The sequence below is a fragment of the Corticium candelabrum genome, chromosome 20 (genome assembly GCF_963422355.1).
Source record: "Corticium candelabrum chromosome 20, ooCorCand1.1, whole genome shotgun sequence".
NCBI lineage: Eukaryota > Metazoa > Porifera > Homoscleromorpha > Homosclerophorida > Plakinidae > Corticium > Corticium candelabrum.
The window spans coordinates 4,779,858-4,791,344 of record NC_085104.1 but is presented as its reverse complement, the minus strand read 5'-3'; the positions used below and the strand labels follow the sequence as shown (position 1 = coordinate 4,791,344).

At 40.5% G+C, this 11,487-nt stretch overlaps 1 protein-coding gene across 2 annotated transcripts; it reads right to left on the bottom strand.

The window, feature by feature from the left end:
* Positions 1-99: 99 nt before the first annotated feature.
* On the bottom strand, positions 100-11,283 carry LOC134195606 (uncharacterized). 2 transcript variants are annotated; one of them, XM_062664659.1, is made up of 9 exons: positions 11,259-11,283; positions 9,231-9,299; positions 8,838-9,179; positions 8,384-8,782; positions 7,538-8,317; positions 7,276-7,482; positions 7,056-7,223; positions 6,661-7,002; positions 100-538 (listed from the first exon to the last, which is right to left on the bottom strand). In XM_062664659.1, exons 2-9 carry the CDS (start codon positions 9,280-9,282, stop codon positions 141-143), a joined length of 2,688 nt encoding a protein of 895 aa, XP_062520643.1. In that variant the 5' UTR covers positions 9,283-9,299; positions 11,259-11,283; the 3' UTR covers positions 100-140. The 2 variants fall into 2 exon arrangements, with proteins under 2 accessions (XP_062520643.1, XP_062520642.1); XM_062664658.1 differs by lacking the exon at positions 11,259-11,283 and adding an exon at positions 10,993-11,054.
* Positions 11,284-11,487: the final 204 nt, after the last annotated feature.

The window sequence follows — 11,487 nt, the reverse complement described above, 5'->3', positions numbered from 1 at the left end:
AGTGAACGTGATAGTTGCAAGTCTATCTAAGACACAAAGTACAACGCAGCTACATATCTATGAGTGACAATAGTTTACTGCAGCTGAGACTGCTCTCCTTTTATTACTAAACTGTTCTAACAGCATAATTGTTGATAATTTCATGAGTTAACTACTATTTGATGAGTTAGAGAGAATCTGTTAGAGGCTTCCTGGTGTGGTTTGTTTGTTTTAATTGACCAGTAGTGCATGTAAGCTTGACAACTGCGAAGATCAAGTGGCTGATTATTGTATGGTGTTTCACCTGTGAAGAACTCAATCAAAGGAGACTGTTTGGTAGCTCCATCTCTGATTTCCAGGACACTTTGTTTCTGTTCTAAATTAAACATAGTAATGTTCAGTCTTAACACTGCTGATTTGCTACAGCAATCCTGTCTGCTCGTCAAGATTATCCATTCACAGTTGATTCCATTTGAAGGAACTTGTGGTGAAGACAATTTCTGGATTTGTGATGATCCCACTAAATATCTGCCACAAATTTCGACCTTTCGTTGTTTAACTAGTAACAAAATAATTACAATGACGTTTCATTAATAAAGCCTTGTTATGTTAATTTACACTCGTTGAAATACTTTGTTTACACAGACCACATGTTAGAAAGTATTATGGTATTACTGAAAGTTATTTTTGTTGAGTGTTACAGTGCAAAAGCCTGCATGTGAACTTTTAAGAAGATACATTGGCTAATATCTACTTGTTACAAACCATGTTACATGTAGATCTTACAACAGCTAGTATAAACTTCAAGGCCACATTTTGTTCATAAGTTTGTTTAATTAATTAAGCTGATCTGTGTTGCTTTGCCACACACTTTCTAAAATTAATCATTCTGTGGTGCAAACATAAGAAGAGATGCAACAACACATACAGATATCATGACCAGGACAAGTTTTCTGTGAGTTAGCAGATCCTTTGAAATTGTGTAACATTAGATTTGACGCAGGATTGCATTTGGTGTTTAAATGCAATTCTGTGTCCATCCGATGTTACGCAAAGGCTTTGCTACCCACAAACACTAAATGTAATCCTGCATCCATCCAATGTTGCATGAAGGCTCTGCTACCCACAGGGAACTGTAATGAGTGTCCTGGTCATGTTGTCTGTGTGTTGTTGCACATCTTATGTTTGTACCACAGGGTGACTAATTTCAGAAAGTGTCTGGAAAAGCGACACAGATCGTCTCAATGAAACGTTGTGTAGCAATCGAGTGTATTCTGTAAGCAATATCAAATCTGCAAGCAATATGAAATCTCTTAAGTAGGCTTCTAACATCAGGAGGACAGAATCAAAGCTGCAGCAACAAGGGCTGACCAAAGCAGGAATAAATCATTTGTGGGAAACCTACTTTAGCAAATTTCACATTGATTGCAGATTTCATACAGCTTACAGAATGCACGAGGTTGCTATTTTCAAAACAGCTTTATCTTGTTTGTCAGTGATGTTTTTCATGGCTAGTTTGCCCTATCTTTGCCAGATGACATCTCAAAACATGACAATGACCAATGGCTACCTGTCTTTAAATTTTGAGCATCTTAACTTGGTGAGGCAAGAGGTTGGTAGAATTAGCAATGATTAGTGATAGTCTAATGTACTTGTCTCTCTTCAGTGGTAACTGTTACGAGATGTTGCGTTTCTCAAATGATCTATTGAAAATCTACTGCAACACATCTCTCGGGCTCGTGACCTCCAAACTTGTTAATATTAACTTCTAACACTTTCTGTCCTTACATACCTCCCCTTAAGAAACTACCCATTATCGCAGAGTTTATAACTAAACAAACACAACAATAGTTTAGTCTCTTCTGGACAGCCAATCTGCACACTGATTCTCTTTCCCAGGAATGTGAGTAACCCAGAACTAGTATTACTGCAACACTAAACTCCATCTTTCCAACTTTGGTTTCTGTCCCTCATGCAGTGCAGCCACGTCAAGGGTGCATGGTCCGTCTGTAGGTCAAAGTCTCTCCCATAGACGTAAATATGGGTACTCTTGATCGCCCAGACTATTGCCAGACACTCTTTTTCGATTGTAGAATAGTTGTGTTCTCTTGGCTATAGCTTCTGCTCAGAAACGCTATAGTGCGTGGTTGCCCATCCACATATTGCAGTAATTCTGCTCCAATTCCTCTTTCTGAAGCATTAGTGCGTAACACAATGCGATGGTCATAGATTGGGTTTGCCAGAACAGGATAACTGCATAGGGCTACTTTAGTTTCTGGAATGCCTTCTCACTTTCATCATTCCACATGATCTCCGATGATGATTGCCTCTTCTTTGTCAAATCTGATAGAGGAGCTGCAATGTCAGCATATTTAGGTATGAATCTCCGGTAGTACCCCGTGAGACCCAAAAAGCACCGCACATCTTTCTTGGTGAAGGGCCTTGTACTGTCTTTAATTGCCCGCACCTTGTCTTCAAGTGGTCTAATCTGCCCCCTCCTACCACATAACCCAGGTAAACAACCTGCTGTGCCCTGAGTTGGCACTTCTCTTGTTTGGCAGTCAGACCAGCTCCTGACAAGCATGTGAGGATCTGTTTAGGTGCAACAAGTGTTCTCCCCATGTAGCACTAAATATGACGATGTCATCCAGATACACTAGTGCAAAACTCTGACAGCCTCTTAACACCTTGTTTACAAGCCTTTGGAACGTTGCCAGGGCACCATGTAGTCCGAAAGGCATCCTCTTGAATTTGTACAATCCACTGGAGGTGACAAATGCTGTCTTCTCTATCGAATCTTTACTCACAGGCACCTGCCAATACCCTCTCGTCAAATCTAGTGTGGATATGTACCTTGCTGGTCCTAGCTGGTTAATGACATCCTCAATCCTAGGCACAGGGTAGGCGTCAAATTTAGACTATAGTCTACGCAGAATCGCATAGAGCCATCCCGTTTCGGCACCAAAATTAGAGGCGAAGACCAGTCACTCTGAGACTCTTGAATAATATCCAGATCGACCATCTTTTGGATTTCCTGCTCAACTACACTCCTCTTGAGACGGGGGTGTACGATAGGGTTTCTGCTGCACTGGTCTAGCGGACCCAGTGTCAATTCAGTGTTCTACAACATTTGTATGACCAGGTAGATCACTGAAGGCCACTGAAGACCACTGAATACATGTATCTATCCAGGATATTCTTCAGCTCGCTACATTGGTCAGCAGAGAGGTGTTCGTCTACTACTACATGAGTTGGTCCTGTGTCACTAGTAGAAATCTCGGGTATATCTTTCTCATCTTCACCAATGGCTTGGCTTCCAAGACGTCCATTGTGTTTGTTCACGTGAATGTCTATTTCATAGTCTACTGGACCCGTTTTTCTACTGATGTCACACGGTCCTTGCCACTCTGCTGCAAGCTTTTTGCTGGATGATGGCAATAATGCCAGAAGCTTGTCTCCTTCCTTGAATGACCTGTCTCTGGATTTGCGATCATAGTATGACTTCTGGTTCCTCTGTGACTCTACCGGACTTTCATGAGCTATGATCCTCATGGCTGCGATGCGCTCTCGCATCTTTAAAATATACTCGACAACACTGTCACTGGATCTCTTGTCTTCCTCCCAAAATTCTTAAAGGGTAACTGCAACGCAAAAATCAAAAATTCTTTTATGTTGGAAATCGATAGTTCTAGTTGCATACATGACAGGAAAAATAGTTTTAGATTTTAAGTTTAAGTCTTCGCTGAGAAATAGCAGGTCAAAGTTGCTTCCTGTTCTTCAAGTTCCGGTATCGGGCATGGTGTAGTGTACACGTCACAGAGGGGAGAAGCGTGTGCATCTGTATAGTCAGCAGCCTGTAAAGATGACTACATCTTCATATCCAAGCAACGCTGCTAGGGTAGAGGCGACGGCAGAAACAGTTATTCTTCTGGAGAGCCCTCTGGAGGTTTTATGTGATGATAATGTTCCATCATCGCATGAATCGCAGGATGAAGAAGACCTGCTGGGAGTCATTATAGTGACTAGACCACACAGGTTTGAGCTCAGTGACAGTGTCTCTGAAGCTTTGTGATCACCTGCTGCCTTGGAAGCGGACGAGAAAGAGGACAGGCTACCCAATAGCCTGTCACCATCGCAAGTAGAAGTAGGAGTACCAAACATAATCGATGCACATCTGGGTAAGTAAACAAGCATCACAGGTGCAGCTGCGGTCGTTGTGAGATGATGAATACGTACTCGTGTGGAGTGCGTGTGCTGTCAAAATGTATTTGAGGTTGTCTCAAATGTTGTCTCAAATATTGACGCAATAATAATGTTGAATACTAGCGACAATAGTGCCACAGTTACAAGTGAGTTCATGCAAAATTCTAGCTTGTGCTGTAAGAAAGAGAACAAAATGAGTTGAAGTTCGTACGTTGAATTCACGTTGATACAAGGGTTGACTGCACTGTACAGTATACTGTAATGCATACGACTGCATTTACTACACATGACGATCAAGCACCTAGACGCAAGTCTGTAATATACAGTCATCAAGAGTCTGACCTCTCCTAGGCATCTGCAGTACTTTTAGTCCTGCATGAGTCCTTCTTACCCTCATTTTTCCCGCTTCTCAAATACGGCTCTCATTTTCTTTTGCGAAGGTTCCAGAGTGCTGCAATCTTGAAGTGTGGAGGCAGGTAGATGGAAAATGATGGCCTCAATTTTGCTCTTCTACAACCCAGACCAAGTTCTTGAATAGACCTGGCTGTACGTATCTCAAAGCAATCAGGCTAAAAATGGCTACTACAGACTCCTGTCCACTCAGTAGGACGCATTGTACTCAGTAGTAGTCGCCCGAATGACACAAACGTCACTGCAATTGTTCTCTTCATTTGCAATTTCCACTCTTTTCTTAGCTTGAGGATCTTCAGAAATCGAAACACACTTGTGTATGACTTGCATGAATTGGTGCATTCTGAAGCCACGCAACACCGAACCATTCTTTTGCCACAGATTCCTTTGTTGACAGTGTACGCTAGGGTGGAGTCTCCCCTCTGTGACTGATGTGTACGCTACACCACACCCGTTACTGAAACTTGAAGAACCGGAAGCAACTTTGACTTGCTATTTCTCAGCGAAGACATACCTTGAAAATCTAAAACTATTTTCCTGTCATGTATGCAACTAGAACTATCAATTTCCAACATAAATGAATTTTTGATTTTTGCATTGCAGTTACCCTTAAGTACTGTATATGCAGTGGTCCTCTCACTTGAGGCACCTCCTGATATGCGAACAAAAGATAGGTCAACATCTTGTCCCTATCGCCTAGCTCTTTCTTTGGTAACTGCCTAAGCATCCCTTTCAATGTACATTAAAACGCTCTACAAGTCCATCTGTCTGCGGATGATAAGGACTTGTGCAAAGGGGCTTCACTCGTACCATTCTGTAGACCTCCTTCAATAATTGGGAAGTAAAGTTAGATCTTTGGAAGTAAAGTTAGATTTTCCCTCTCCACCAATAATTCAGTCACGTCGCCTGGCTCTGCAACGCTGTTGCTACCATATCCCCCAGCTCAGACATATTCTGAGATCGCTGCAACTGCCGTTCCTGAAGCCTCTTGGACTTCCTTGACATGCAAAACTTTACCCAGGCACAGTACACTCACCGAATCTGTGGGGTCTAGTCTACTGCGGAACTTCGACTATAGATCTCGCTTTCCTGTCACCATATGTCACGAAACGTTGCAATTCTAAAACGATCTATTGAAAATTTACTGCAACACATGTCTCCCGTGCTTGTGACCTCCAAACTCGTTAATATTAACTTCTAACATTTTTTGTTCTTACAGTAACATGCTCAATTACTGTGCTAAGGCTGCTGTTTAATTAATACGTGCATCTGTATTGTTTTCTTACAAAGCCTTGAACAATAGCAAGCAGAAGTCACATACTCTATGTATTATAATGTTGTCAGGACAAGTTTGAGTGTAGTCAGATGCATGTGACCACATGACATGGATCAAACACTGTTTACACCAGGTTAGAATTGTCTAACTGAGCCCCGCACACTTCAAGTGACCAGTTACCAATCTCCAGCATAGTCTTATGTAGCCAGCCCTCCCCCTGTCCAGATGTCAAAAGGGGGAGGGGATGGCTATGCGACGAGAGAGACTATCTCTAGTGTATTATGCATTATCATGTGGAGTTACATGATGTTTATGTGAGGTTGGCAGAAGTTGTCACAATATCATATTAAGTTGGGACTTGCCTTGCCTCTACTCTTCCAAAACCTTTAATTGGTGTAGACATATGATATTTCTTGAAATTGTTAATATGCTAGACACAGATGAGATAGTAAAACCACATTATGGAGGTCTTGGACAAATGATAAATGAAAACTTGTGGCATGCATTCTTGTTACTACCATGTGTAAACTTTATACTCAGCTGTGTCCCCATATCTGTGTTTGGAAAGTAAGTTGTCTTTGAACTATCGTTTCACAGATGTTTTGTAGTTTTTTTTGTGTAGACTCTAATCATTTGCTATAATTGTTGCCTTCTGGGTCAATTTGCACTCAAGGTATTGAATATTTTTTTGGATATTATAAACTGTGCCTTTTTGAATTGTGAGTTACTCATTTTATGAAATATGTTGTTGGTTCATTATTCGTAAGCAACAGAATAGGACTTGATCTTACCTGAGGATGTGAATGTTGCTGTAAATCCTTGTAGTTCATGTGTGCCGTCTGTTTTGAACCGAATATACAGCTCGTTGCCAGTGCTTTTCATTTTGGTTTTATTGGACATGCCAGAGAACTCTCCAAGCAAGTAGGAATTCTTGTAAGCACCATCCCTAACCTCCACTATGTCAAACGTTTTTTCCGTTCTGATAACAGTGAAACGCAAATGAATCCTATATCCTAAAGGAGCTTTGATAGTCCATATGCACTCCTGGTTGCTCAGATATCTATGTGGATATCCAGGTGATGAAAACTGTCCCCTTGATTGCTTGATTCTGCCTCCACATGGCCAGAAAACTTCTACAACGAAGGCATTTCAGTTAACAGTATAATATTTGAACAAAACATCTTACGAGGTGTTGGACATGGTTTAACAACAGGGCAGTCTCTTGTTGCTTGGTCTGCTTTGCAGTTTTCTGCATTATTACCTAGAATTGTAATCCGTGAACGATGTTGCGTTCCTCGTCCACATTGAGATGAGCAAGGTGACCATTCGCTCCATTCAGTTTCTCTACAATGTACTACAGGAAAAGACAATAAGTAGCTGTTTTCTCATCATGAATGATCAGATACCTGCTATTACTTCACATTTGGGAGGTGGCATATTCCACTCACCCATACGATTTCCTTTGTCTACACATAGTAGTGTGTCATTCCCATTCATTATGTATTTGGTTTTGCACACGTAAGTGACAGTTTGTCCAACACGATATGATTTGTTTATGAAATAGGCATTCTCTACTGATGGAGGACCAGCGCAAATCTTTTTGGGTGTTTTAGCTATAACAGATGGTAATTAAAGAGAACACATTGCCTTGCTGAACCTGTAACTTACGGACACACTTGGGCCACTCGGAAGGCAACCACATGCCTTCTGGAGAGCAGAAAAACTTGTTTTGTCCTTCAATATTTGTCTTAGGTTGACTACAAGTGACAGTCACATTACTGTTGACAGTGTAGAAGTTTGTCTTAGGCAATGGTTGTGGTTGAAGGTATTTTGGAATCTGCATGTATGAGCAGTTCACTGGGTGTGGAGCAGATGAAGAAGAAATTTTCTGAGTAGCTGGCACAAATGTAGGATCATGTGTTCTCTCATATACTGTAGTAGTGCTGCTAGTGCTGTCCAAGACAGAGTCAACTTGCACAGAATCTTCAGGCATTGCTGTGTTGGATACTGGTACTGTTTTGGTAGGTGACTTGTCTGTTGGAGGTTCCAAAACTTCAACTTTAGACTTTTGCTTGATGACACTTTGATATGAAATTTGCAGATGATGATAAAGGGTGGTGTTACACATATACAGTGTCAATCGTACACTTGGACTAGATGTGAACAATTGAACAGGAAGAATGTTACCTTTGTAGATGAGAGGTGAGTCTTCATTGTTTCCATCTCGAACTTCAATTTTGTCAGTGGCTGGCAGAGTGACCTGTGGAAACGTGACTTGCAAACTACGTTTAGTTGTACCAGTCAATGTAGGCAGTAGATCAGACAGAATTGGCTTCAAAATCCACACCTTGATGAGACATTGATGTTGTCTTTCTAGTGGTAGAGACATGATTCCTGTTGTACCACTGGGCTGTGTGGTTACATGCTCATAACATTGACTAGAACATCCTAGAAAAGACATTGTACTAAAGTATTTACATTTAGTTTAGATGATAACAAAATCAAGCTTCATACCTGGAAAAGTGTGCCCATTACTGTTGGTTGTATATGATTGATACCACAGTGTGATGCTAAAAAGCTGAGAAGCATTTTGTGTCAGGATTAAGACCAACATTTTATTGGACTTGGTCTGGTATCGACCAGCCACAATTTCTCCCTTATACAAGACAGTCTGAGGTGTTGCTGAGGTTTCTGAGATTTCTGAGATTTGATCTATAATTTCAATTGAGGAGTTTTGATTTTGCCAATGGTCACTGAGCGACACTTGTAACAGGACACCAAATGATACTGGTGATATTATGGTGTAAGATAGGTTTGCACATAGATAATTACTGATGTCTTCTGGTATATACAGTTTTTCAGGTACTGCTGCCGCTGCTACGAGATCCTTAAAAGTATAGCATTTTGTGCTAGCTGCATAAGAGAGAATTATTTATGCAATAAAGAAGGACTAACATCCACAGTTTACTTGATGGTTTAGTTGCACATTGTTCTTTTGCACATTTACCAATATCAGGAACTATGAAGCAGGTTCTTGATGGCTGTCCGAATAGATTTCTGAATCGTATTCGTGTACCGTTGCCACATGACACTGAACAATCAGACCACTGTTTCCAAGGAGTAGGACATTGTGCATTTTTGGGTGCTTGACATGGATTTTTCAAACAACGTTTTGCTTCTTCATCAACTTTACACTTCGGTCCATTTTCTGTCATTTCCCTGTAAATTCTAAATCGTCGTTGCTGTCCGTGGCCACAACTTACAGGACATAGTGACCATGGAGTCCATGATCGAACTCGGCAATCTTCAGCTACAGCACAAGTTAAATGACAACTTACTTAAATATTTGTGATAGTCTAACCAGATGAACTCTCTGCGATCACCAAAATAAGAAAATATGTCAAGTACCACATGAAGTAGGATTATGCACCTAAAATGCCAAATTTGTTAATCTTAGCATAGTTTATGTGGGGTTAATTCATGGAAGATAACAACAAATACAGTGTCAGAGGGTAGCTAGACATCTAGGAGAGGAAAGTCTATAGTTTGTAGTGCTTTCTTTTTGGGACTTCTCAAACGATGCAAGGTTCGTTGTTGCTTAGCTCTCAGGGCTGCTCTCTTGAATCTATTAGTAAGGCTATGCTATCTACTCATTGGCTGACTTTTGCCTGTCACTTATGAAACTACTGCCATGCAATGACCTTGTGTTCTGTTCAAACTCTGACAAGCCATACTATGCTTTCAATATACATTATGTAAGAGTATATGATATAGCAGATTTGTTGCTATTTGCATAGGTGATTTTTGTCACTTCTCACTCCTTGTCTGTTCTTCTCTTGACTGTTCATGTTATTTCCTTTACTGTCTCTCGTTCTGTTTTCTTAATTTCTTAACTTCCTCTTGTCCTCTCTTTTCTTACTCCTTGATCGTACTTTCTCCCAAGTTTCTTGCTCTAAACAAAAATTCTTGTTTGAACATTTCTTGTCATGCGATGAATTCAGATCACTCTTGCTACTGTATATCTACGATGTTCTTCATAGCCCTAGATGATTTACTACTTTATTGGCAACGTTAGGCTACAATGTGTAGTTCCTGTTTGTTGATATTCTATTTTCTTGTTATGGACTGGCTGTTTCTTGGCTGTTTCTTGGCCTTATGCAGGACCTGATTTAAAACCTAATTGCAGATTTTTAAAAATCTACAACCATCCAATCAGTAACATAAGTAAATAGAAAATACACAACCTAAAACAATGAATTTATAATGTATCCTGATCTTATATTTGCAGTAATCATTGCTAATAGTCGTCTCACTGGGTATAACGAGGTTCCCATATTTACCTGCAGGCATGCTGGTCAGCTGGAGGTAATAATAATTAAATGATGATGGACCAAGTAGGTGGAAGACTTTTAATACAACAGGATCCCTCATTTGGATCATTAGAAGGTTTATTTTATTAAAACAAAGCCTCATAGTGCTTCAGTGTTTAGTTTTAGGGGCTCGAGTATGAGATCTGGTGACTCATCAGATGACTCTGCCAAGGTGTCCAACAAATGGTGTAATAGGTTCTGCCACACCTGCTGCTGTATACAGAGTAACATATGGATAATAGCAAACTAGATACTTCAGTACTGTACTCATGTGACAAATACTTCATTGACTACCCTTGCAGGTGATGGCAGATATGAGCTGCATCCAAGGGTGGGCGTTGCTGGACCTCCAAAATTGGGAGCTCAACTGCTAGGGTTTAACTTTTATGAGACCTAGCTTGTCTATCATCTAAGAGGCCATACCTACTAATACATGGCCTCCCCACAGCCATTCGTATCAACGCCACTGGCTGCAGTCATGCAAGCTTGTGGGTATGTGGCAGCTATTCTACCATTTTAGCTGTAGTCATGCAAGCTGCAGTGATATTGGCAGATCAGCGAAAGTACATAGGTTAGATGGAAATAATACATAAAATATGAATACAAAGACATGTCTAGTAGTAGCCAGAAAAGTGATATGGAAAATATCGTGCAAGTATGGGTTGCTATTGATAAAGGAAACAACAAGTAACTATAGACAGTATATGCACAATAAGTGAACATGCAAGGTAGGGATGTGGGCAGTAAACTTACTTCTTTCAGATTTCCAGATGAGCAGTTTCTCTGATAGAGCCCAGGCACTGGCTGCATGTGTTGCAAATGATAGCAAGTGGCAGGTGGCAAAGCATTCATAGGCAGTGAAAGGAGTGTCTAATGTCTCCCATTCACAGGACAGCAGAGTGCTAATTGGCTATGATATGAATGTGTCTCACTGATGAGTAGGTAGGAAAGCCATGCTTTATTAAGTTATATTATTCAAAGTGAAATAGAATTCAAAGAGCAACAAGTAAGACATATACCATGTGTGCTGCTGGAGGTGTTGTTTATCCATATGATAGTGGAGTCATTTGAACTTAGTGCACACAGCATAGATTTCATTGCTTGTCAATGATTAGTATAGCTGTATGGAATTTGCACGAGCAGCCCTCATTTAGACCCTGGGTACACAATGCTAGAATAAATTTTAATAGGCATCTAGTTTAGGAGAACAGAAAATCTATATACGTAGTCATGAAGTTATTATATAAC